The following is a 21,776-nucleotide window of genomic DNA, read 5'->3' as shown; positions in this document are numbered from 1 at the left end:
CGATGAATTTATGTTGTGCGATGCAGATTTCCGTGGTTGGTTGTCGCAACCTTGCGTACAACGCTGGTGCACCACTACTGAGTACCCTGTATCTGATGCGACGCAGTTTGATCAATCAACGGCCCAACATTATCCGATACCAGTTGAAGAGTCAAAGCATCTACAAGACTGACACCAACAATGAAGATTTTTATAAAGACTTGGAATATCATCATCATCAACTTGCTTAGGCCTAAGTTTAGGGTCAAGTTGAGGTCTCGGTTTGTGATTCCATATGATGCACAGCTTGACAATTGATGTGATTGTGACGACGGGCTAATAGTTACATCGACATGTGATAACCCTGCTCCGCCCATCCATAGATATTCTTATGATACCCTTCGTTTCTTTTTAATCCCTGCTTCCCATATTCCCATCATTTACTTCTTGGCAACAGCCTTAGCGAGGTCAGCCAGAGCCTCACGGCGCTTGAACTTGGCATCCTCAATGACACCAGCATCAGCATCGCTCGAGAAGTTTCCGCTCCAGGTGACGAAAGTAGCGCCCTCGTACTTGCCCGAGGTGACGGGGTAGGCGCGGACGGTGCTGACGACCGAGGTGTAGCTGAGGGCGGGCTGCGACGAGATGACGCTGTAGGTGATGTAGTGGTCGATGGACGAGTGCTCCTCCTGCTTGACCTCGAGGACGGTGCCGTCCTTGAAGGTCCACTTGACGATGTCGGTGTCGGGGGACGCGCCCTTCACCCACTCGCTGGAGGAGAGGGCCGAGTAGAACTTGGAGAAGTCCTGGAGCTTGATCAGGTGCCAGACGTCGCTGAAGGGGGCTTCGATGACGGCGGACTCGAGGACCGAGGTGGAGGTTGGGATGCGGGACATGATTGCGGTGAGTTGGACTGATTGATTGATTGAGTCTTTGATGGATTGATTAGGGTTTGATGGATTGATTGAGTGAAGTGGTTGTTGTTGGGAGAAGGTAAATAGAGGGGTCAAAGGAATATTTGGTGGTGGTTGCTTTAGTGTCGTCATAGGCAGCTCAGAGCTCTCTACATTGGGCAATAGCTACACAAGCTGTGCCGTTTTGAGGAATGAGGTGCCTAAGGCAATCAATGTCGTCACCATCACTCAACTCAATGAATGCCAGCCATTTGGGAATATCTTCATTCTATTCTTCTACAATACTTCACTCAATTGCTCGTTCAGTCGCGACAAATTTTTCTTGAAACTTTTTTTTTTTTTTTTTTTTCACTGGCGGGGACCTGATGGGTGGAACCTCAGTTCACGATCGATAGCACCAGGGGAGGTCAGAAAGCTTGGGCCTGGTATTCTAGTCAACAAAAATAAGTAGGTACAGTAAGCATGACTAGAGTGACTGTCTGGCGAGGTATTTTTGTCATCTTGCCCTGGAGCCACATGCTTTTCTTGCTCCCCACGACAACGCTAGGCGTTAAAGTGAAGAGGAGCCACTCAGTTACCCACCGGCTTGAATGAATGGCTTGCATTGACTGGTGCACAGAAAGTTTGACGTACGTAAAAACAACCCCATAGATCAATCCTCAGACTACGGAGTACTTCAGAGCACATGGAATCGCGCCCTCATTCAGGCTGCTTGGCTTCTCGTTCTGCTTTCTGGCTTGCCTGCTTGTGCGATCTTGTAACCGCTCTGAACCAGTAAAACGTCCCCAGAGTGAGAGGGATCGCAAAAATGATGTACATCCACCATTGGCTGGACATGACAAGACGCCCATTCTTGCCATCGTCAAAATCGAAATTGAAGATGCCCATGCTGAAAAGTGTCTTGTCTACTGTTAGCGTTTTTTGACGTCGAGCGTCGGGGTATGGTCGCTTACCGCTACAAATGTTGACGGTAGATAGAACATGGTGAGTTTCGCAATGGTGATCATAGCCTCGCTGTCGAGCTTCGTAGCTATGGAAATCTCATTCATTCTACCGCTGTCCTCTCGATTGGCTTCTGTCAATCTCGTCATTGCTTCTGTGCTCGCTTTGATGGCGCTGTCAGCCCTAAGGCTCAGAAGGGATGAGAGCTAGAGCGAGTGGTTAGCATGGTATTCCGGCAAAGAACACCTCCTGAGGGTATAGAGGTCCTACCGTTGATAAGCAGACATTGATCCTCCTGATACGTGTTTCTTGATATGTCTTGAAGGAAATCGCTTTGGAGCGCAGAGTCTGAAGATTCTTCTCGACATAGAGAAAACGCTCTTCGGGAATGGACAGCAGCTCTTTGCAGTCTTTGTGCTCACTGATGGTGTCCTCGATGATTTGAATCGCACATTCTACCAACTCCAGGATTCTCTCCAAGTCCGGTAATGACTTTCTCAGCTTGATGGCGGTCTCTTTGACCTGCTTCTCTTCGTCCTCCGCAATCTCAAACTCCAGGGAATTGGTATAGTCCTCCTACCACGTCACAATGAGAAAGAATTCTGTAGAAAAGGGGAATACATTTACCATTTCTTCGATGTAAGTGAAGAATGAGCATGCAAAACTTCCTTGTTCTTCAAGGATTGCACTCAGTGCGCATGTGAGGAACATAAAAGGTTCATTCCGTACACCCAGGTCTTCTGCGTTTGCCGACACAGCCTCCAGTTTTTGGCTTGCGGGAATCGAATTCGAATACAAAATCCTTGTTTGTCTGGTTTCGATATCGAAGCTGAGGTAGAACATGCCCAGGCTATCACGTAAATGGATGTACCCTCTAGTAGAGTCGCATTGGAATACATGAAGGTCTTGGCCTGGAACATCATCTGAAAGAACCGGATTCATTAAGGGAAGCGTGAACCAGATATCTTTTAAAATAAAAGTCAGATCTGATCATCTTCTCACCCAGGAGTCCCATACCATACTGTGAACGAGAACCATAGAGCCGTCGGCCTAACCCTCTGAGGACGTCATTGGCCGGACAATATGGGATTAATGGAGCAAACCCCAATTTTTGGTAGATTTCACGCATCTCGCTACCACAGTGGTTGAGAAGAGTAGTCTCAGGAATCGCTCTACTAGGAATAGTCAGTAAAGTCTTTGTCCAAAGCTTGCCCTTGGAAGCCGAACAGAAGATATATATCGCCACCCTCGGGATCGTCCAGAAAATATTCTATCTCTTCAAGCTGGCCAAAAGTGAATATTTCATCTCGAACTTCTATTCCCCATTAGTCATAGCTTCTACAATGATCACCTATGCATGAATCTTACTGTCTCCGTCGTGAGTAAAGCGACTTAGCGCCAAGAAGTCACAGTCATCAGGGGAGTCACGTAGTCGTGGAAATTCATTGGTTTCCAGACTGTCCATGTCCGGGGCATAGGCGCTTGAGTCTGGATCCACGCCGATCTCGATTCTGAGTTCGTCTCCTGTATTGGAAACTGTATCCTGACTTGAAGAAGGCGACATTTTGATAACAGATAAGAATAAGAAACCAATTTTAGTACTAGAATGTAGGATTGACTTGCCTGGATATTGTGTCGAGAGAATAGTTATTATAGTTGAGCCTCGGTTTTTCGTCAGAAAAAGGTGAGACAAGGATGGGACGCCTTGCACTATGCCTTGTGATGCACCTCTTCTATGGAAGCCACCCAGGCATTTTGTTTCGGGAATAAAGCACAATTTGGAGCCGAAGATTGAACAAAAGTAGGTTTAGCGGATATAGCGGTTAGATCTTTCAGCTGGATTCAAGACCCAATGTTCCTCGAGGCATTTCTTTGCAGGATGCCCAATATCGGCGGCATGTTTAGGTGAGGAGTCTTGGCTTACAATATGCAGCGTAGCAGCCTCACGTAGTGCCTTGCCAGGTGGCGCTATAGAATGATGTGCTGGGAAGTAGGATGGACATGAGGCCCTGATAATACACATTACCCGATGAGAATTATGCGGGGAAAAGAGCAAAAAGACTTTTGCATATGTATACCGGAGAAATGAAGAGAGGGAAGTCGGAAGGCATTGTTGCGACCATAATGATACGAGATGTCTCTGGTACGGTCCATTCATAATGAAATGTTTTGATTAGCGTTTAGGTAGTTGATTTGCTGCCCGAAGTGTCTTTTCAAGATTTTCACTTTGAACTGGAAAGCCTCACGGCTGATGCTTGCATCGCGTGTCTGACCTCGATGACCATATTTTAAAATTGCCGACCCATTCGACTATCCGCAGCATCTAACCTAAATCTCTTCAGCGCAAAGAAATTATTCGCCCGCTCTAATCTTCCCCTACGTCGTTTCTCCTTCCTCTGCACGGCTCTATCACTGGTAACCTTGAGCCTCGAGAGCTGTGCGGCAAGGACGGCTTCACTAGCCTGCACAACCTCTCTACTTCCATTGACCGTTCGTCGGTGCGCAATCTCCATACCTGGCTCTACAGGCGCTGAGGGGTCAAGGCGTTTCTGATCTGCTGCCCCTCGACGAGGAACGCAAGGTTCTTCGTGTTTGGGATGCGAGATGACTCTCCCAGAAGGCAGTCTGACCGGATTACCTGCATCTTGCTTTCTATCCCCTAGAGCATCTTCGTATGGCGGTATCTCGTAGAATTCTTCTGTCTCTGGTGAGATGTTGAAGCAACAGTGGCCTTTGGCTAACATGTGATGCTGTATGCCCTCGACTGTACTCCGACGGGTGCCGCAGCAGATACATTCTCTGTATGTGTTGATGACGAAGTGAAGATAGGAGACCAGCGTTTCGAGGTCGACGGCTAAGAATTCTTGGAAGGGAATTCTGAAGCAATGTGCGGAGGACATGTGTTTCATGCTATCGTCTTCTAAAGTTGAGGAGTCTTTGGTGCAGAAGAGGCAGTGACCGGGCACGAACTCCGTCGCGACAAGTTCTTGGTCTTCCTCCAAATCGTCTTCAACATCGCTTTCTGACTCCAGGTCATCATCCTAAAATTAATCTCTCCTTTGGCTTCGAGGCGGAGATAATTTCGAAGGAGAAGTTGTTGATGACACTGTAACGCCATGGACTTTCTCTTGTAGCTTCTGGACACTTCAAGTGACGATTAGATTTTGTTTGCGTTTTGATTGAGGGAGAGATACTCACTGTCCGTCGCTTTTGACATGGTCTTTCCATGTTTCTAGTCCTCGTAGTTCGATGCTACATAGTCTGCAGAATGAAGGAGTCTGTGCGATTCTGAGTGACTGCTGCTGATCGCTGTCAACAACACTTGTGTCTGCCATGGTCGATTAACTGGTCCGGCAAGTTGTGTTCTGGGACTGAGTATTATTTCGAACGGGTTTGAAACGACAGCCGAGATGGAAAACATGATGAAGCGTGGGAAGTGAGTTTATATATAAAGCCCTATCTGGGTTGTTGGCGTGATGAGTCGAACTGGCGTTGCCCGTTCCGGACACTCGTGGCGATGCTCACCGGGCTTGCGGACCCGGGCCTCCGTGGGTCCGGTTGGTCATGAACACCTCACGCATTATAATTTCTTCCTTAACCCCAAAAGGCCAGTTCAAAACAGACCAAGAACCCCATATCCTATCACAAGATACGCCGCTACGCGATCAAGATCAACTACAGCTGTAGCCGGATTAGCTGTTGTTGATGTCGATCGCGCAGTGGTCTATCTTGTGATGGTTTTTGGGGTTCTTGGCCTGTCTTAAATTTTGGGATTGCATAAGAGATTACAATGCGTGAGGTGACAATAGAGAGGGCATTTGGTCCACTCAGGTCGAGGGAAGTGAGCTTTTATGCTTATAGATTGAAACCACTTGTTCAATTGGACTACAAGGTTTAAGGCAGCAGCTGTGTGGCTTTGAGACTTGATATCAAGGTTATTTTTTCCCTCTTGGCGTATTATATGACGTTGATTGATACTTACGGCTTATAATTGTCTCAACGATTTGCAGTTGAGACTCGTCGCTAGGAGCTTATTCCGACAGACAGAACTTAGAGACATATATAGCCAACACAGTCAAAAGCATATTGAATTTCCTCAGAGAGGCAGTAGTGTATGATGTCTACTGAAAAAAAAGCATCTTATTTTTTCCACATTATCTGGGGCCCCGATTGGCTATAACTGGCGTATTGCTATAGGGACATTCTGACCTTTCAATAGCTGATTCTGGCTCTAGAATAGTCGGATTGACTTGCCTGTATATTATCTTAAGATAACTTTAAGAATATAGTTAGCTATTCTATATAAATATATAGCCTATCTAAGTCCTAAAATACTATCTTTATATCAGTAATATCCTTTAAGAACTCTTTACTAGCTTATATACGTTTAAATAATAATTATTTCTCTTTTTCCTTCTCCTTATTATTTATTTATATTTATTTAAGATAAATTAAATTAATAAGAATTTAAATAACTTAATAAAAAAAGTATAAATAACTTATTTAGTGAAGTAGGGGACAGGATTATGTAATATCATGTTTTTTCATCTTACTCCGTTGTCAACGTGGTGTTCTATAACTGGCTGATCTATGGATTTAAGGTGCTCTAAGGCTAATAGCCTGATAAAAGGACTTTTCCTTCTTACTTTTCATTCTCTTTATAAGAAAAAAAAAAGCTACCTCCGCTTTACATCTGAAGATGGCATCTGGAGATACTTGTTGTTCTCCTATATGGCAGGTCTCTATTCCCACCATTAGGGAAGCACTTCCTGACGTAGCCGCCGACCTCTGTACACAATGCTCTTCTATTGACCTTTACGCTATACGGAATGCGCAAGAGTATACCAAATTACGACTTACAAGCAAAAGATTATCGCCTTGCCCACTCTGCCGATTCTTTACTACTATTTTATTTAGCGACAATGCCACACCTGCCAACCAACAAAGTGAGGTTAAGTTCGAACTTTTGGTCAGGAACCCAGCGAGCACGTATCTTAACATACCTTCGTGGTCCCTTGCAACAAATGCCTTTGATAGAAGCCATGTGCTTCGTTTGAGCACCTTTGACTCCGATTCGTTTCAGTTTGCAATATCCCCTCTCCCAAACAACTCTCAAGACACCGAGGGGGTGAAATTCACCATTCTCCGTCTAGAGTCAGACAGGATTGACTTCCGAATACTGAAGAACTGGTTGACTTACTGCAAGTTCCACCACACAGAAGCTTGTCAGATTTTGCCAGGATATCCACATGAACTCTCATGTTTGAAAGTGATCGAGTGCCAGACTGGTGCAATCATAAAAGCCCCTGAAGGATGCGAGTTTGCCGCTCTTAGCTATGTATGGGGACAGCCACAAGACAATGAGTCAAATATGGCCCCAAAGGATGGCTTTCTGCCACATCAGGTGCCCAAGACCATTAGCGATGCTATTCAGGCGACGATCAAACTTGACCTTCAATATCTCTGGGTGGACCAATACTGCATCAATCAGAAGGATAAAGCCGAGCTAGACGAACAAGTTGGTATTATGGATATGGTTTACAACCTTGCCACCGTTACATTAATTGCGGCATGTGGTAAGGATGCTCATTTCGGTCTGCCCGGAGTTGGCTCTACGCCGCGAGGCCCGCAGCCTCTGATAAAGTTACATGGGCGCGCGTGGGTATCCTCTGATCCGGAGAGCCTACTAGTGGCCAGGATCAAGAGATCTCGATGGTGGACCAGGGCTTGGACATACCAGGAAGGGCTCTTCTCCAGGCGTCGCATCTCCTTCACCGAAACCGAGGTTTACTTTGAATGCAACGACATATGCACACAAGAGACTGTATCCTTTGATCTTCATGATCCCAGCTACGAGGCCTATATGAGATTCACTGGTATATACGATGGCGGCTTTAATTCCTCGTTGAGTGGAGGCCTAGAGAAACATCTCATGGCCATCTCGCAACGACAATTGACCTACCAGACTGACGCGCTCAATGTCGCACGGGGCATTTTCAGGGCGTTTTCATCAATGCCTACACCTATACATCACTTTTGGGGAATCCCTATAACAAAGAATGCTAATGCATTAACGTCTTGGGCGCCAAGTCTGACTGCAACCAGCCAGTCCGAAACGCACAAAAGAGGCCCATGTTATCTTGACTCCTGTTTTGCTGATGGTCTTGGCTGGATTCCAGAGACCACGTCACAGCGGCGAGAAGGCTTCCCCAGTTGGTCTTGGTCAGGATGGGTTGGGTCGTTGCGCAGTTTTGATACCTGGGCCGCTTACAATACATCGGACATAAAGATCTGGCTTCAAAGGACAGATGGAACGTACAACAGGATCTCTGACTCGGTTATCACGGAGATTGATGCTCATAAGGCCGCTGGAAAGCTTCCATATACGCAAGTCCTTCGCATCGAAAGTCGTATGATTCAAGTAACTTTTAGGTATCTCCCCGAGAATGGCTTTCAGAGGCCCTCCTGGCATCGCAATTGGGCGTATCCAAAGCCTGTCTACTTTGTAGTTACACTAAGTAACTCAGACTACCATTACCATCACGGCACATGGTATTGGCCGTTAATCCTTTCAGCCCCTGTAGATACTAGCTCTACACTCCATAGGGAGCTCTGTGAGGAGATATTTGACTGCCATTTATTATCTGCACGAGGGTCTTTCGGATTGGTCGTTAGGGAAAGGGAAGGGGCCATCGCAGAGAGGTTGGGGTATATTGACACGCATGACGCACTTGCATGGAAGCCGGATGGGCCATCTGGCTCTGTTTCGACCATCAATCGTCCTATGGCTCCCAGGCTCGCTGACCATGTTTCCAGTAAAATAAAAACTGTCATGCTAGGATAAAGGTGGGGTCTAGGTGGTTACTGTATTAAAGAACTAGGTGTCGTAAGGAAGTGGACCGCGGTTAGCTGTGGGTGAAGATATGAAATTGGTGTAGTGTTTAAGAGACTCTATAATGGAAAGGTTGGTCCACTTGACTCGATTATAGTGATCGTTCTCTAGTGTGAGGGGGATAGGGATGATGGTAAATGTAGGACTGATACAATTCTCAGTTGTCTGCTGGAGACTATACTTCTACTTATAACGTCTTGTTCTGAACTTCTAAAATACGCCAGTAAGATTGAGACCTATGCTTCCAATACTGAATAAATCAAGCCCCGGCACCGCACACATCATATTCACCATCGCACATGTGGCCAGCCTTAACGTGTCATTACTGAAGCAGTACGGTTGCACTGATATTGCCCGTTTCGAACATTCGCGACGATGCTCAACAGGACTTCGGACCGTGGGTCCGGTCAGACATGAACGATATAAATCTACATTCAAGCTAGATACTGGTATATTTGACAAACTGCTTATTCAAGAACCACCATTCTCCAATCAATATCTAACTTTACCCAATCCTCCTCTTTCATAACACCAAGACCAATCCGACTCCAGACCCCCGACCCAGGTACCTTTTCTTCAACAGCCATGACGTTCAACTTCACCTCCTCATCATCAGCTTCATCATACCCATACTGTCTCGAAATGACAATGAGGCTAATTTCATGACTTGTTGAAACGGATCGTCTTCCCAAGAAGTTCACCACCTTGCTCTTGGCCGGATCGCTCTCTTTCTTCAAAACTTCTTCAAAGAGGCTGTAAGATCCCTGCATGAATGGCGATGATAGCCTCAAGTCAAGCTTGACTAGCCCATCGGATGTTTCCATGTGTATGCCGTCTCGATTGGTGACCTGGATGGAAACATTGGCGTGGCTTGTCCGGAATACTATCCGTCCTGTGTCGTAAGGCGTAAGATCTCGATGAGACGTTTCGAGCTCAAGTGATTCCAATTGCGAGGTTACTGAGATATCAGTCATTTTGATCGGACCGGCCACTTTTGTATCCTCGATCCAATCGTAGCTAGACTTCTGAGCAGTTGTAGACACGGCATCGCCTTCCTTTCCGTAATCGTTAACTCTCCTTAGTGAAGTGCCCTTGATCAAAGATACACTGCCATCACTCATCAAAGAGTAAAACGCCAGAAGCGACCTCACCTCTCCGACGTGATGCTTCCCGACGCTGAGACTGTAGCTACCAATGAACCCTGTCCACCCAAGCCAGGACCAACTAGGATACGGTACGCTGCGCGTCGATCCGCCGAGAGCATAAGTATACATCTCATCTCGTCGATCCTGTCCATACTTCCATACCAAAGCTTGATCAAATGTGCTAGCGTTCAAACCCCAGTGTGTCTTCTCATTGTTCAGATGCTCAAAGCGACGAATGATGCCAAGAAAGGCGGGGAGGACATCAGAAGGGTAAGTGAACCTTCGCGTCGAAAATTGTGTAATATACTGGTCGAAACTTTCCGTGGAGAATTTGGCTTGGTTATCGTCCCATTCGTCGTAACATCCGAATGAATGGGATCTAGCATAGGCTGTTGACCCGGGGATGTCAAGAAGTGACTCTTCCTCCCATGTCGTGGCATCACAACACCAGTAAACTTGCTTGTTGGTGAAGATAAGCGAGCGTCTAGACAAAAGACGCTCTTGGAACGTCCAGCCTCTTGTATTCCACGACGAGTACTGTAGCGTATCCTCTTCGGTCAGAGTAACGAGCGGCGTGACGTGTAGCCCGCTCGATGAAACTTTGACTTGGCGTTGATAGACGTCTCGTGGATTACTAGGGAGTCCTGCAAGTCCTGAATTTGAATCTTTGCCACAAGCAGCCAATACAGTAAAGAGAGCCCTGGAGTATATCAAATCCATCCTTGCTGTCTGATGTCCAAGATCTGTAGGGTCATCTTGTACGATACAAAAGGCGTCAACCCAGAGATACCTCTCGCCGACCTGTTCTGTAACATACATAGCGTCTTTGATAGTTTGAGGCATAGAGATCTCCCCGAGGCTGTTGGGTTGTTGAAGTCGCGACAGGTTCTCTCGAGTCAACCGTCTCTCGAAGCGCGATTGTCTCGCCTCTTCGCTAGATCCCCAAACATAGCTTAGAGCAACGTAGCGCATGTTTGGAAGTAGATCAACGATCCTATGTTCCACTACGTCGATTGCTCGACATCTCTCAGGCCATTCGGCATCGCTATCGCTTAGCCACTTGGGCTTTTGACACTGCTGTGCATGCTGGTCTTCGCATTGTTTGATCCAGCGCTTGGGGAGTGAGAGGTCTAGCAGAGGCCCGATCATTCGACCTGTACCATCGAGTGGAAAGTAATTACTTTCATTTTGGCTTTCTTTTGACGGCCAAACAGCTTGTAAAGTAATTGAGTTGGCAAGTATAGCCAACCAGGGACATGGCTCTAGCTTGATCAGCACGCGCCTCACTGCCCCAGTTCCATGAGCAGGGCCGCCCTCTGTATACCATGATTTATCTGAGGAGAAGTTTCGGGATTCAAGATAACATTTGATCGGCTCATCGTTAACTGTGAGTCGAAGTCCGTGTGTCTTGACTTCCTCGTGGATTACAGGTTCTTCGCCTATGATTTTGCTTCTGAAATCCGGATGATTCTCCGAGAAGCCGTAGGGCGCTCGTATGTATCGTTGTCGGTGAGCATCGACGATGAAGTTGCAGACGTCGCATTCTTCTGAGCGATCCAAGATTTCCTGTAGTGTACCCAGACAAGGATCTGGAGACTGTCTGTGGGCTGGACTGAACGGGGCCGGGTCTGGAAAGAACAGCTTGTCGAAATTGATGGCAGCGCAGGCTGAGCAAAGCTTGGGGGATTTGTCGCTCATCTCGTCCTGTACTTGTTGATGCGAGAGAAGGGGTCTTCACTTTTTGCTTGTTCACGATGCGGGAATTTGTTGCATGAAATACTTGAGGTCTTACTGCAGGGCTGAATGTCAGCAGGCAGATGAGTTCGGGTTGAGTGGCGCAGTCAGCGTTAGTGCAGTAGATAAAGCGGTAGCTCCAAAAGGCTGATTCCAGGGCTGAAATGAGCTGGGACCATGTTGCTACCATCGTCACAGGTGATGAACGAGAACTTTGACACCAATTGAGTTATATTTCTATCAGTCAACTTCGTTTAATTGTCCCCAAAAATACGCATTGGGTCAGAGGAACTGGACCTCAGGTAGCAAGAAAACCTGACACTTGAGAAGAGGCAGCTAAAATAAACTCAGCTAAGGGCCCCCCAAGCTTAGGCTCGAGTTTTCTGAATATTTTTATCACCTAGAGTAAAAGTCCTGATTCTTCTTGCTCCCCAGCATACCTTGTCTTACTCGGACTTGATGTACTCAGCAATGTTGGGTCTAGCTTCAAAAACTTCCTTGAACTTGAGAAGGACATCGGGAATTTTAGACTAGTGGGCGGTTAGTCCTAGTCAACTACGACCAAATTTCTTTTAGGACGAGGCAACCTACAGGGATGGTCTTGGTTCGTGTGTCATTGTCAATGGACTGATAGATCGCAAAGTCGGTGTAGCTGACTTCATCACCGAGAAGGTAAGGACCCTCGCGGTCAGAGTAGTACTTGGCAATGAGATCGTAGTACTTGGGGAGATATTCGTTCTTGTACTCGTCGGTTGCTCCTTTGAGGTTGGCAACCCATTGGGACTGTAAGTCAGTTAGAGATTGCACGATGGATGGTGGAATTGAGCTCATACTCTCCAGTCGACGTAGATGTCGGAGACGGCGTCTACCAAGTACTTGTCTTCGTTCGTCTGGCCGTCATACTTGCCCAGGTCACGAGAGAGGAAACGAAGAGTTGGGATGTGCTATCAAAGGTATTAGTCTTGTTTCGCATGCCAACTATGGGTTCACGAACCTGAGTGAGAATAAGGCCCTTGTACTCAAGAGAAGGAAGGCTTCCAGTGCGGGTGATTCCCTGCTGCTTTAGCTTCTCGCGGGTCTCTGGCCAGGTATCAGGGTATTTATAACGCTTCTCCTCAAAGCCAATACCGGCATCCTTCAAGAACAGCCTGTCAGCCGGTTAGTCCAAGAACATCTGACGGCCCAAATTGGATGCGACATAATACTCACTTGACAACTTCTCCGCGGCCAAGCTTGCCAATGGCGAGGTAGTGGTAAACGACTGAGTCTGAGGACATTGTGGCTAAGGGGGTCGGTCGTGAGTAAGTTCTGATTCAAAGTCAATCAATTGCTGCTGTATTTGATGGTGATGAAGACACGACGACTCCCAAACATTTATACTGAAACATAGATCATAGCGCCCTTCTCGCGGCAGAATCTCGGCTGCAGTCAGCTTTTGGAATCAAGCAATTACGTGATCAAATCAGGCGCATTCACTGGTCATTCCAAACTGTGCAGCACGCACGTCAGCGGGCATAATTACCTAAGGTGCCCGAAAAGGCTCACCAAAAGAGGGGATTGCATAACGTTTGTTGTAAGCTCCGAAATAATTCGGAGCTATCCTGGATGCGGGAGTGGTCACAGGCAATTGAACGGGCAGCTAGTGTCAATGGATATTAAATTGCCGGACAGCTAGTGTCAAGAATGTCTAGGTCAGCACGGGTCTCATACCTCGTGGAATTATCTAATAAGTGTCCTCATACTCGTAGCAAAGGATACCCTTCTTGATATGCATGACATCTTTGACCTTGGCCTTGAGCTTGACGGTCTCACCAATGAAGATGCCATGGTTGAGGGTAACGTTGCCAGCAGCCTCATTGTTGTAGTCAAAGTTGACAAGAGGACCAGAGATGTCTTTCTCACGTTTCTTGAGATCGCGAATTTGCCATGACCACCAGAAGCGATCAACGTTGGCATGATGGACCCAGAATAAAGGATCAGCAGCTATCAGAGTCAGTACATCAAGATTGGAAGAGTGAGACGGAACTTACGACTCTGCCACTTATCAGTCATGGTACCGTACAACCCACCAACACCCCAATGTCCACCAGAGTGAGTAGTGCTCTGCGTTAGACGATCAAAGTGTCCAAAATCACCCTGCTGCATCCCATCCTCAACAGCAGCAGGACCACTCATATCCCTAAAGCTGAACGGCGCAAAATCTCGTCGAATACAGTTAGGGTTATAATCCGTACCGTTTCCAGGGCCCAAGTTGGACTTGAGCCCTGCAAACGGACCCTTCTTGATACAATCACCTCCAGAGCGATCAGGAACGTCCCAGGGAGGATTCACAGGCAGACCAGGCTCGGGGTTAGAGAAGTTTCCAGGGATCCAAGCTCCGTTACCACCGAAACCATGCTTGTTGTCAAAAATAGGCGAGTTGACGAACACAGAGGTGTCGTTGTCGGGGCCTGCAGCGTCGAGGGTCCAGTCCCAGTAGGGAACGCCACCTTTCCAGCCACAAGTCTGAAGCTCTTGTTCGTAGGAGTACATGAGAAGACGGTGGTAGGGGTAGAACACGCCCTGTTTGGGTTAGAGAGTGAAACGGGAATCGAACGACATGGGGTACATACTGTGAAATGCACGTCATCGGCGTTGATGATGTGCGTACCCAAGAAGTCATCCCATCGGCTTCGAGCACCGGGGATATCGACGGTAGAAGACTGAGGAGGTTTCTTCATCAGGCACTTCTGAGCTTTGATGTACTGATCTCTCTCCTTGGTACTAAGAGAGCGCCTGACATCAATTAGAAAATAATCAATGAGACAGCATGAGTTACATACCATTCCCTTCTGACAAAAGGCTTCTTGCAGCTCTTGGCCTCAGAAACAGCCACGCCTACAAGGAGGATAGCAGTCCACAAAGACGTAATAGCAACCATGGTGTAAACACAGAAATGCAGGGAGAGTACCAGAAGATGCACCTGATCACTCAGAAGTGTTTGAGACGAGTGATCGACAAGAAAAAGGAACAGGAACCTCCCCTTTGTATGTTTTGACTTTTTTGCCTCATTCTACAGGGTTTACGAAACGGGACCTCGTTACCGAAGAGTACCTGCAGCGTGACACTGCAGATACTGCTACATGCACGTTGGTTGAACGCCCGGGCAAAAGACTCCGTGGGATTCCCTGTTGAGCGATGGATCCGGGGCCTCGGAATGTCAGGGATCACCCCGAGATAAACTTGGTCCCAAGGCCGGCGGATTTCCACGACCCGCGCCGGAGAATCTACAGGCTACCTTCGCTTGAGTTATTCCCTGATAGTCAGATTCTTCTTTTTGCTGCTCCACTATGCTGTAACGGCCAATGATCATCTACGGGTCAAAAGTGCCTCGAGGTACATATGCATGTTGGTTCTGGGTAAATTGAAAGGGTTATTATTAGTCAAATTACACTGCATGACTTGGCGTAAGCTCCCTGTCCTCACTTCCCCTCTCCGTCCACGATCCTGTCGTCAAAGATCCCTGCGTCATCCGCATTGTCGTGATATCTCGTTCATCCCTTGGCTTACCCACTTCATAAACCTTTCCCTCCAAAGGAATGGCATCGTTGCTGTCCCCTGCAGCAAAAGGATCCTCGTCTCCACCATACATATCCCTTCTCGAGTTCGCCGCCGACTTGTTCACCATTCGTGACTGCCTTGCGCTCTGTCCAACGTCGTGATACCGGTTTCCGTAGCCTGAGCGACCGGCTGATGTTCCTGATAGCGTCCAGCCCATCCTGTGCAGGGCACTTTGAACGAGGGGTTTTAGGAAGGGGGCGGAGGATGCGATCATGATGAGGATTTGCTCGAGGGCTGTCCAGGTGGCGATGGAGTTTGTGAGCGCCCATGCATCCTTCGCCATGCCGAATTCTTTGACAAGGGTTGCTTTGACGATGGAAGCGACGCTTGCAAACATGCCCAGACCCATGAGTGCGCCAACAAGGATCTTCTCCTTCAGCGGTCTCTTGAGCTTCCAGAGGAAGAGCGTCGGTGCCAAAGATAACATAATGTCTGTTGCGATGTTGATGCCGGACCCAATGTTGGACATGATGTGAATGCCAGTTTGGGGGAGACAGCTCGCTCCTTGTACCGTTTCTAATACTGATGTATCCCATGATGCTTCCAGAGGGCGGCACTGGAGAAGGATGAAGAATGTGTTTGCAACACCGTACGCTATCAAGATACCCATTATGAAGAAGCAAAAGATGCGCCACCATAGAACAGTAGGCTGTATTCGATGCATCATCATCGCGATGCTGATTTTGATGAACATCATGGCAATACCCCAGATGGGAATAGCAAGAAATGCATATTTTCGTGACCAGGTCACTTGAGTTTCAGTGATGAGTCGTGGTGATGTATACATCTGCGGTATGAGGAATCCGAAGTCGACGATAGCTGCGCACTGATCAAATAGCCGTCAGTCATGAGTCACCCGAAAGTATACATACTATTAACTTACCACTCCGATCGTCATACTGTAGTCCTCCCAGCTCACTCTCCATGCCGGTCGAACTCTCAGCCATATCCTCGCTGCAAACATGGCCAAGGCAATAGCAAGAAGCGGCGATGTTATCCCGAGATGCACAACAGCGAGGTTGGCAGCTCGCTCGGAGATGGGGAAGAAGGGACTCCCATCACTGGGAGGTTTTGGACTTGACATACGTGAATATCACAGCAAACAAAACTTAGAATCATCAATTAAGAAAACAAACAATAATTAAGTGGTGAAGGAATAGCTGTAGATATTTGTATGCACCTCAGTACCAGGGTCAACACTTGAGACAAGTCACAGCATCAAGTTTCCTTCACATGCACGTCTGGCACTCTACAGCGCAGCTCTAACTTGTCTGGCCTACAGAATGCTTCCATTTCATTTCACATCCTGTGACAGTGTCACTACCACTTGCTGCTTCTCTTCATCACGCCAAGCCAGCCATGGATCGAGGCGGGATTTCATGTGATGGCCTCGTTCCAAACAGTAAATGCTCCGATGGCACAGAAGAGGCTTGCAGTAGGTAGTTACAGCCACTGAGGCACAGCTGCAGATACTTCCCGAGACAAAGGCCAGGGGTGCCCGGCATCGTCACGCAAGCGAAGCAATACCAGACCCTTGCCTCAGGGAGCAAGAAAACGCTGAACCCGAATATAAGGCGTTAAAATAAACTCAGTAAAAGGTATCCCAAACTGAGTAAAGATATACTAAATTGAGGCTAGTTTACCTAAATCTTTTCATCATTTAGGATCAAGGTCCCGAGTTTTCTTTCCTCACCTAGCCTTTGACTGAGTGGACACACTAAAGAGCCCGCACAGAACTGTATTTCATTCTAGGATTTGTAGCCGGTCACCGGTGAATCCTCCGTGATGTGATCTGCGGAGCATCCAATCGGCCAGTGATGATCCATGTTTCTGTTCCTGCAGCTTGGGTGATGCCTGCACAGCGTTTCAGCCAAGATTCCTTTAGGAAAGGATTTGCTTTCACACTGCGGGAGAAGTGCTGGAAGAGAGGAGCGAAGTCCTGGTCGGTAAGATAGGAGAGTTCAGTTGTGGCTACTGATGCTTGAAAGCTTAATATCTGGGTAAATAGGTTAATAGTTCGGGAACACGAGCCGTGCAGCCGTGGTCCCAAGGGATTATCTTCGACGACTGGGGTATGGCTTGGCGTGAGAGACCTTGAGGGCGAACACGAAAGGAAACGCTTGCAAATGTACAAGACAACACTTCTTTGACTCCTTGGCAATATAATGCATCCTCTTTCACATTGATCACCAAGTGGACTCAACCTCGCAATTATCAGTTACCTCACAAGTTCAGACGACTCGCTTACACTCAAGCGGTTTCGACATCTCGGCTCCGCAATGTAACGGTGATACTTGAGCCCCGGTCAAGTGTATTTACATGATCTGATAAACACAACAATGCCCCATAAACTCAAATATAATTGAGTAACCATTGCAACACCTCGGTGCTATCCCCACTTCGAGCAGGTATCCTTGAATGAAACAGAGCTGTTTCATTGCTGCAAACGCCGCAGAATTGCATACATGAGTTTACAGGCGCTGGAAAAAGTAATTAACTTCTGCTCGGACCGAGATTAAGTTCATGTTCGGCAGACATTGCGGATTGATGGGCTTGGCCAGTTGGCAAGGTTATTTGAGCCGCAGTGGCGATTATATATCTAGTCGATGTTTCGTGAGTATGGGTCGCATTGTAAATCAACCTGCTTCAAAAGATCGTGATTCGTTAGGCAATGGACTGCAATGACTACGTCTACAACATCAGAGACACAAGGCGAGTAGGTGGACAGAATCAGGGTTGGTCATTGTCATGAAATTCTTAATTATGCCTTCTCAAAAAAGCTGATCTGGTAGCTCATATCCAAGCCAGTAGAATACAAAAAAGACAACGCTTCATTAACAGAAATACCGGTAAGCCCTCTTCCACAAAGGCCAGGTAACACGCGCCTCCCTCTCCTGATCACTCATCAGATGAACACGATAATAACGTCGTCCAGTCTGGATATCAATATCATCCAAAGCCACAAAGTTTGTTCTGTACCAAAGTTTGTGTCCAAGGTACATGATCAGAACAATGGGCACAGCCATGAGGTTAAGGAAAATGTTCTGCACAATGTCGTTTGTGGTCTCGTTATTCTTGTGGTCAACAGGATCGACGGCTATCCAGACCTGACTCAACAGGACAAGAACATATCCAGCTAGAGCGAACCAGGAGCCGTATGTGCCGGGTCGTGAGCGGAATGGTAGTTGCTCGAGGGTATGTGCGTGATGTGCCCATGCGTTGCGGAAGCGGATGTGAGTAAGACAGATGCTGCCCCATGTGAAGAGGGTCGCAAGAGAGCTGATGGACAACAACCAGTTGAATACAACATCGTGAGCCTTCAGATCAGCGATGAAAGCCAAAAGGCCAATACAGCAGGAAAAGATGATAGCAGCCAAAGGTCGACCCTGCTTGTCAACATAGGAGAAAATAGCCGGTGCCATAGACTGGTCAGCAAGGGCAGCGAGAGTTCGCGAAGAACCAAAAACCGACGAATTTCCAACGCTGATAACAGCGATGAGAATAACAGCGTTCATAACACTGGGCAGCACAGTGGTTCCAGCAGTTTCGATAGCGATAACAAAAGGTGAGGCAGCAGAGTTAGAAGAGCTAGCGTCCAAGATCCTCGGGTCGTCGTGAGGAACAAGAAGGCTGACGAGCATCAGGGCTACAATGTAGAAGAGGGTGATGCGCCAAAAGACCTGCTTGATGGCGCTGGGGAGGGATTTGCGAGGATTGGCTGTTTCAGCTGCTGCGAGGCCGATGAGTTCGGTGCCGGTGAAGGAGAAGCATGATGTCACGAGGACGGAACAGAAGCCCTTGAAGCCGTTGTTGAATAAGCCGGGGTCGATCCAGTAGCGGCCTCCGATGTAGCCTGAGGTAGGTTCGCCTCCTATGTTGATGACAATTCCAAGGAGGCTGGATTTGTTAGTCGCTGGGCTTTTTAGATTCTGAGTGAGTAGTGAGGATGGCTTACATGAAAGCTACGATCGCAGTGACCTTGATGATGGAGAAGACGAATTCAGCTTCACCGTACGCTTTCACACCAAACAAGTTGATGATGAAAATGGCAGCTAAGAAAATAGCAACAAAAACGGATTTAGAGATATCTTCGTTCCAGTAAGTGATTGTGAACGCGCCAGCAATGATCTCAAGAGGAAGAGTGAAGAGCCATTGAAGACAGTAACTACGCACGTTAGCAATGCTCTCATCTCATGAATGAGTGAGCGAGACTTACTTCCATCCCATAGAGAAACCCCAGGAAGGATCTAGAAAGCGAGTCGAGAAGGCAGAGAATGAACCGGCGATGGGGAAGATGACACAGAGCTCGGCGAGCGATTGCATGGTGCAGTATTGCAGTGCGCCGATGACGATGTATGAGAGGAGAACACTTCCTGGACCACCTTGGTGAAGAGCACTGCCAGAAGTGATGAACAAACCGGTACCTATCACATGTTAGCACACTCTCATGATGACCACTAACTCTCACGTACCAATAGCACCACCAAACGCAATCATCTGCAAATGTCTACCCTTCAATTCCCTCGCCAGCGCCGACGTAGCAGTCTTTGCATTAGCCGCACGAATATCAAAATATCGATCCCCCGGCACATTAGGGTTCGGCTCAGAATGATACCCGCCCTTATCCCAGCCCTTCTTCAACTTTCGCCTGTCCGCTCTTCTGAATCCATCGAGCCAGTCGTTCTGCTCCTTGTCGTCTTCCTGCTTGGGCGCTGAGATAGCCCACGTCGTTGTGCTGTCATCTTTGTGCGAGGCATTGCTCATGTTTCTCATCTCGATGATCTCGACATCGCGGGTGAGCGCCACTTCGACTTTGATGTCGGTGGTCTTGTTGGGTTTGTCATGTGACATTTTGATAGGGGTTATTATGTTATGAAAACGAGAGAGAGAGATCGTGGATTGAAAAAAAAGGCGCCAAGCCTTAATTGATGTGGTGGAGTCAAGCCAGATCAGATCAGATCAGATGCAGGTTATAATTATGTAAAAAGACAAAACGTGGGAATGGATTATGGTCTGGTCCGTGAGCCGCATGTCATCGCAAAAGTACTGTACGTGCGGGTAAAAGAAAAAACGAGGGAGGTAAAAAGCAAGTGATCGACACGATTTGACGGGGAAGGCCACTAGATAAAAAAAAAAAGTCGATGCAGATGCAGGAAAAAAAGCACGGGCGAAGGAATGAAAAGGCACGGGAGGCGAAAGGGGAACTTCGGTCACTTCGGGTGCATTGAGGAGACGGGATCCTCTTTCTGGGCAGTGACCCGATGAAACTGTGGTGGCCAGCCCCCTGAACAACTAATCTGCTTTGAGAGAATTGGACATTCGACGAGCGCAAGTGGCGTGCCTCCAGGCCAAGACTTTGACATGCCGGGATTGGTGGCACTCAAGTCCAGCATTCGAGAGGCGTTTTTATCGCTTCAAGCTCCATGAGAGGCCAGATAAGGAAGGTGATTCATGCCACCGCGTGGCAGAGGAGGGGGGGGGGGGGGGGGAGTAGGAGAGATAGGGTCAGGGGTTGGTGAGAGTCTAGACCCTGACGAGTGAGGGACCGCGATTTGAATGCTCCGTGACAGGCCGTGATGAAATAAAACGGGCGGATAAAAAGAAGACGGGGTCTCTGAGCCAGTCAGTCATTCTCTGTACGTGATAGGTTTGTCACCCAGTAACATTTCGCAAATCAGCCTTATCACTCTTCACCTAAGATCTTTTCTCTCCACTCCATAACCCATTCATCTGAGCCCATCAAGCACTAACCTGTCCAACCTGCACTATTGAATAGCGCTCCGAGGTCGGCAATTAACTTTGGCGCCATCACCACACGGTCCAAGGCCAAGAACAGAAATGTCGCCTAGATCCCTTTTCTGGAATGACGCCGCCCAGAAGCCAAGAAATCTATTTACGTTGGTCTTTTACATACCCAAACACGGATACTGACTTGGTTGATTAATTTAATCTACCCAAAACCACGTGGTTGTGGATGGCAATTAAACTGCTTAGCACGCCGCACGCGCACACGACTCCTTCGTCCCATTTGATCAAGCCCGCAGCTGCTGAAGACACAGTAACGTCGCAGACACCAGCAGATAATTGGACCTTGCTGGCGTGCTTCTTACTGGTCTTATGTCAGATGCGGCACAGAAATCTCAATTTACACGTGAAGATTAAATAAATACTCACAAGATCAATTGCTTTTCTGGGCCTTGATTGGGGAGGTTCAATTGGCACAGGGAGTATATCTGCGCGACGACCCAGCAGATGCCAACGGCAAACCATATCCGAAACGCCCTGATCTCCAACCGTCTTGCACCTTTCCAGGGGATAAAGCCGATGCTATTGGCGATAGTCGCGTTATCAAACGTCAAATATACCGCTATCAGCAGCTGTCGAATGACGGTGACGTATGCTAGAAAACAGTCCTGGTGCTTCTTCCGCATTAGTGAATCCGTGGCGCAATTGAACTGCTGGATGAATCTGCCGGTCCGGAGAATCTTTGCCGTTAGTGCTAGTTGTTTCATCAAGAACTGCCACCGCTGGCTTGAAGCTACGGGCGCGTGGTTTCGGCCGAGAAGCCAG

The 21,776-nt window shown here is 47.8% G+C and overlaps 8 protein-coding genes across 8 annotated transcripts; all 8 read right to left on the bottom strand.

Moving 5' to 3' along the window:
• Positions 1-419: 419 nt before the first annotated feature.
• J7337_013702 (uncharacterized protein) lies at positions 420-875 on the bottom strand (the record flags this gene model as incomplete). Its single annotated transcript, XM_044831179.1, has 1 exon — positions 420-875. One exon carries the CDS (start codon positions 873-875, stop codon positions 420-422), a length of 456 nt encoding a protein of 151 aa, XP_044674454.1.
• Positions 876-1,592: 717 nt separating this feature from the next.
• J7337_013701 (uncharacterized protein) lies at positions 1,593-2,465 on the bottom strand (the record flags this gene model as incomplete). Its single annotated transcript, XM_044831178.1, has 4 exons — positions 1,593-1,793; positions 1,847-2,041; positions 2,106-2,411; positions 2,457-2,465. 4 exons carry the CDS (start codon positions 2,463-2,465, stop codon positions 1,593-1,595), a joined length of 711 nt encoding a protein of 236 aa, XP_044674453.1.
• A 545-nt stretch (positions 2,466-3,010) lies between these two features.
• J7337_013700 (uncharacterized protein) lies at positions 3,011-3,399 on the bottom strand (the record flags this gene model as incomplete). The annotated part of the gene is made up of 2 exons (XM_044831177.1): positions 3,011-3,150; positions 3,204-3,399. The coding sequence occupies 2 exons, from the start codon at positions 3,397-3,399 to the stop codon at positions 3,011-3,013; spliced, it is 336 nt and encodes a 111-aa protein (XP_044674452.1).
• A 5,795-nt stretch (positions 3,400-9,194) lies between these two features.
• On the bottom strand, positions 9,195-11,570 carry J7337_013699 (uncharacterized protein; the record flags this gene model as incomplete). Its single annotated transcript, XM_044831176.1, has 2 exons — positions 9,195-11,026; positions 11,054-11,570. 2 exons carry the CDS (start codon positions 11,568-11,570, stop codon positions 9,195-9,197), a joined length of 2,349 nt encoding a protein of 782 aa, XP_044674451.1.
• A 482-nt stretch (positions 11,571-12,052) lies between these two features.
• Positions 12,053-12,883, bottom strand: J7337_013698 (uncharacterized protein; the record flags this gene model as incomplete). The annotated part of the gene is made up of 5 exons (XM_044831175.1): positions 12,053-12,136; positions 12,198-12,389; positions 12,440-12,550; positions 12,601-12,754; positions 12,816-12,883. The coding sequence occupies 5 exons, from the start codon at positions 12,881-12,883 to the stop codon at positions 12,053-12,055; spliced, it is 609 nt and encodes a 202-aa protein (XP_044674450.1).
• A 446-nt stretch (positions 12,884-13,329) lies between these two features.
• On the bottom strand, positions 13,330-14,526 carry J7337_013697 (uncharacterized protein; the record flags this gene model as incomplete). The annotated part of the gene is made up of 4 exons (XM_044831174.1): positions 13,330-13,589; positions 13,637-14,168; positions 14,219-14,381; positions 14,429-14,526. The coding sequence occupies 4 exons, from the start codon at positions 14,524-14,526 to the stop codon at positions 13,330-13,332; spliced, it is 1,053 nt and encodes a 350-aa protein (XP_044674449.1).
• Positions 14,527-15,033: 507 nt separating this feature from the next.
• Positions 15,034-16,153, bottom strand: J7337_013696 (uncharacterized protein; the record flags this gene model as incomplete). Its single annotated transcript, XM_044831173.1, has 2 exons — positions 15,034-16,025; positions 16,090-16,153. The coding sequence occupies 2 exons, from the start codon at positions 16,151-16,153 to the stop codon at positions 15,034-15,036; spliced, it is 1,056 nt and encodes a 351-aa protein (XP_044674448.1).
• A 1,887-nt stretch (positions 16,154-18,040) lies between these two features.
• Positions 18,041-20,057, bottom strand: J7337_013695 (uncharacterized protein; the record flags this gene model as incomplete). The annotated part of the gene is made up of 4 exons (XM_044831172.1): positions 18,041-19,103; positions 19,162-19,371; positions 19,423-19,630; positions 19,679-20,057. 4 exons carry the CDS (start codon positions 20,055-20,057, stop codon positions 18,041-18,043), a joined length of 1,860 nt encoding a protein of 619 aa, XP_044674447.1.
• Between the last annotated feature and the right edge of the window lie 1,719 nt (positions 20,058-21,776).

This window comes from Fusarium musae, chromosome 11, assembly GCF_019915245.1.
Source record: "Fusarium musae strain F31 chromosome 11, whole genome shotgun sequence".
Lineage (NCBI taxonomy): Eukaryota > Fungi > Ascomycota > Sordariomycetes > Hypocreales > Nectriaceae > Fusarium > Fusarium musae.
Note: the sequence above shows the minus strand (reverse complement) of the source record. Positions and strands in the feature narration are given on the sequence as shown.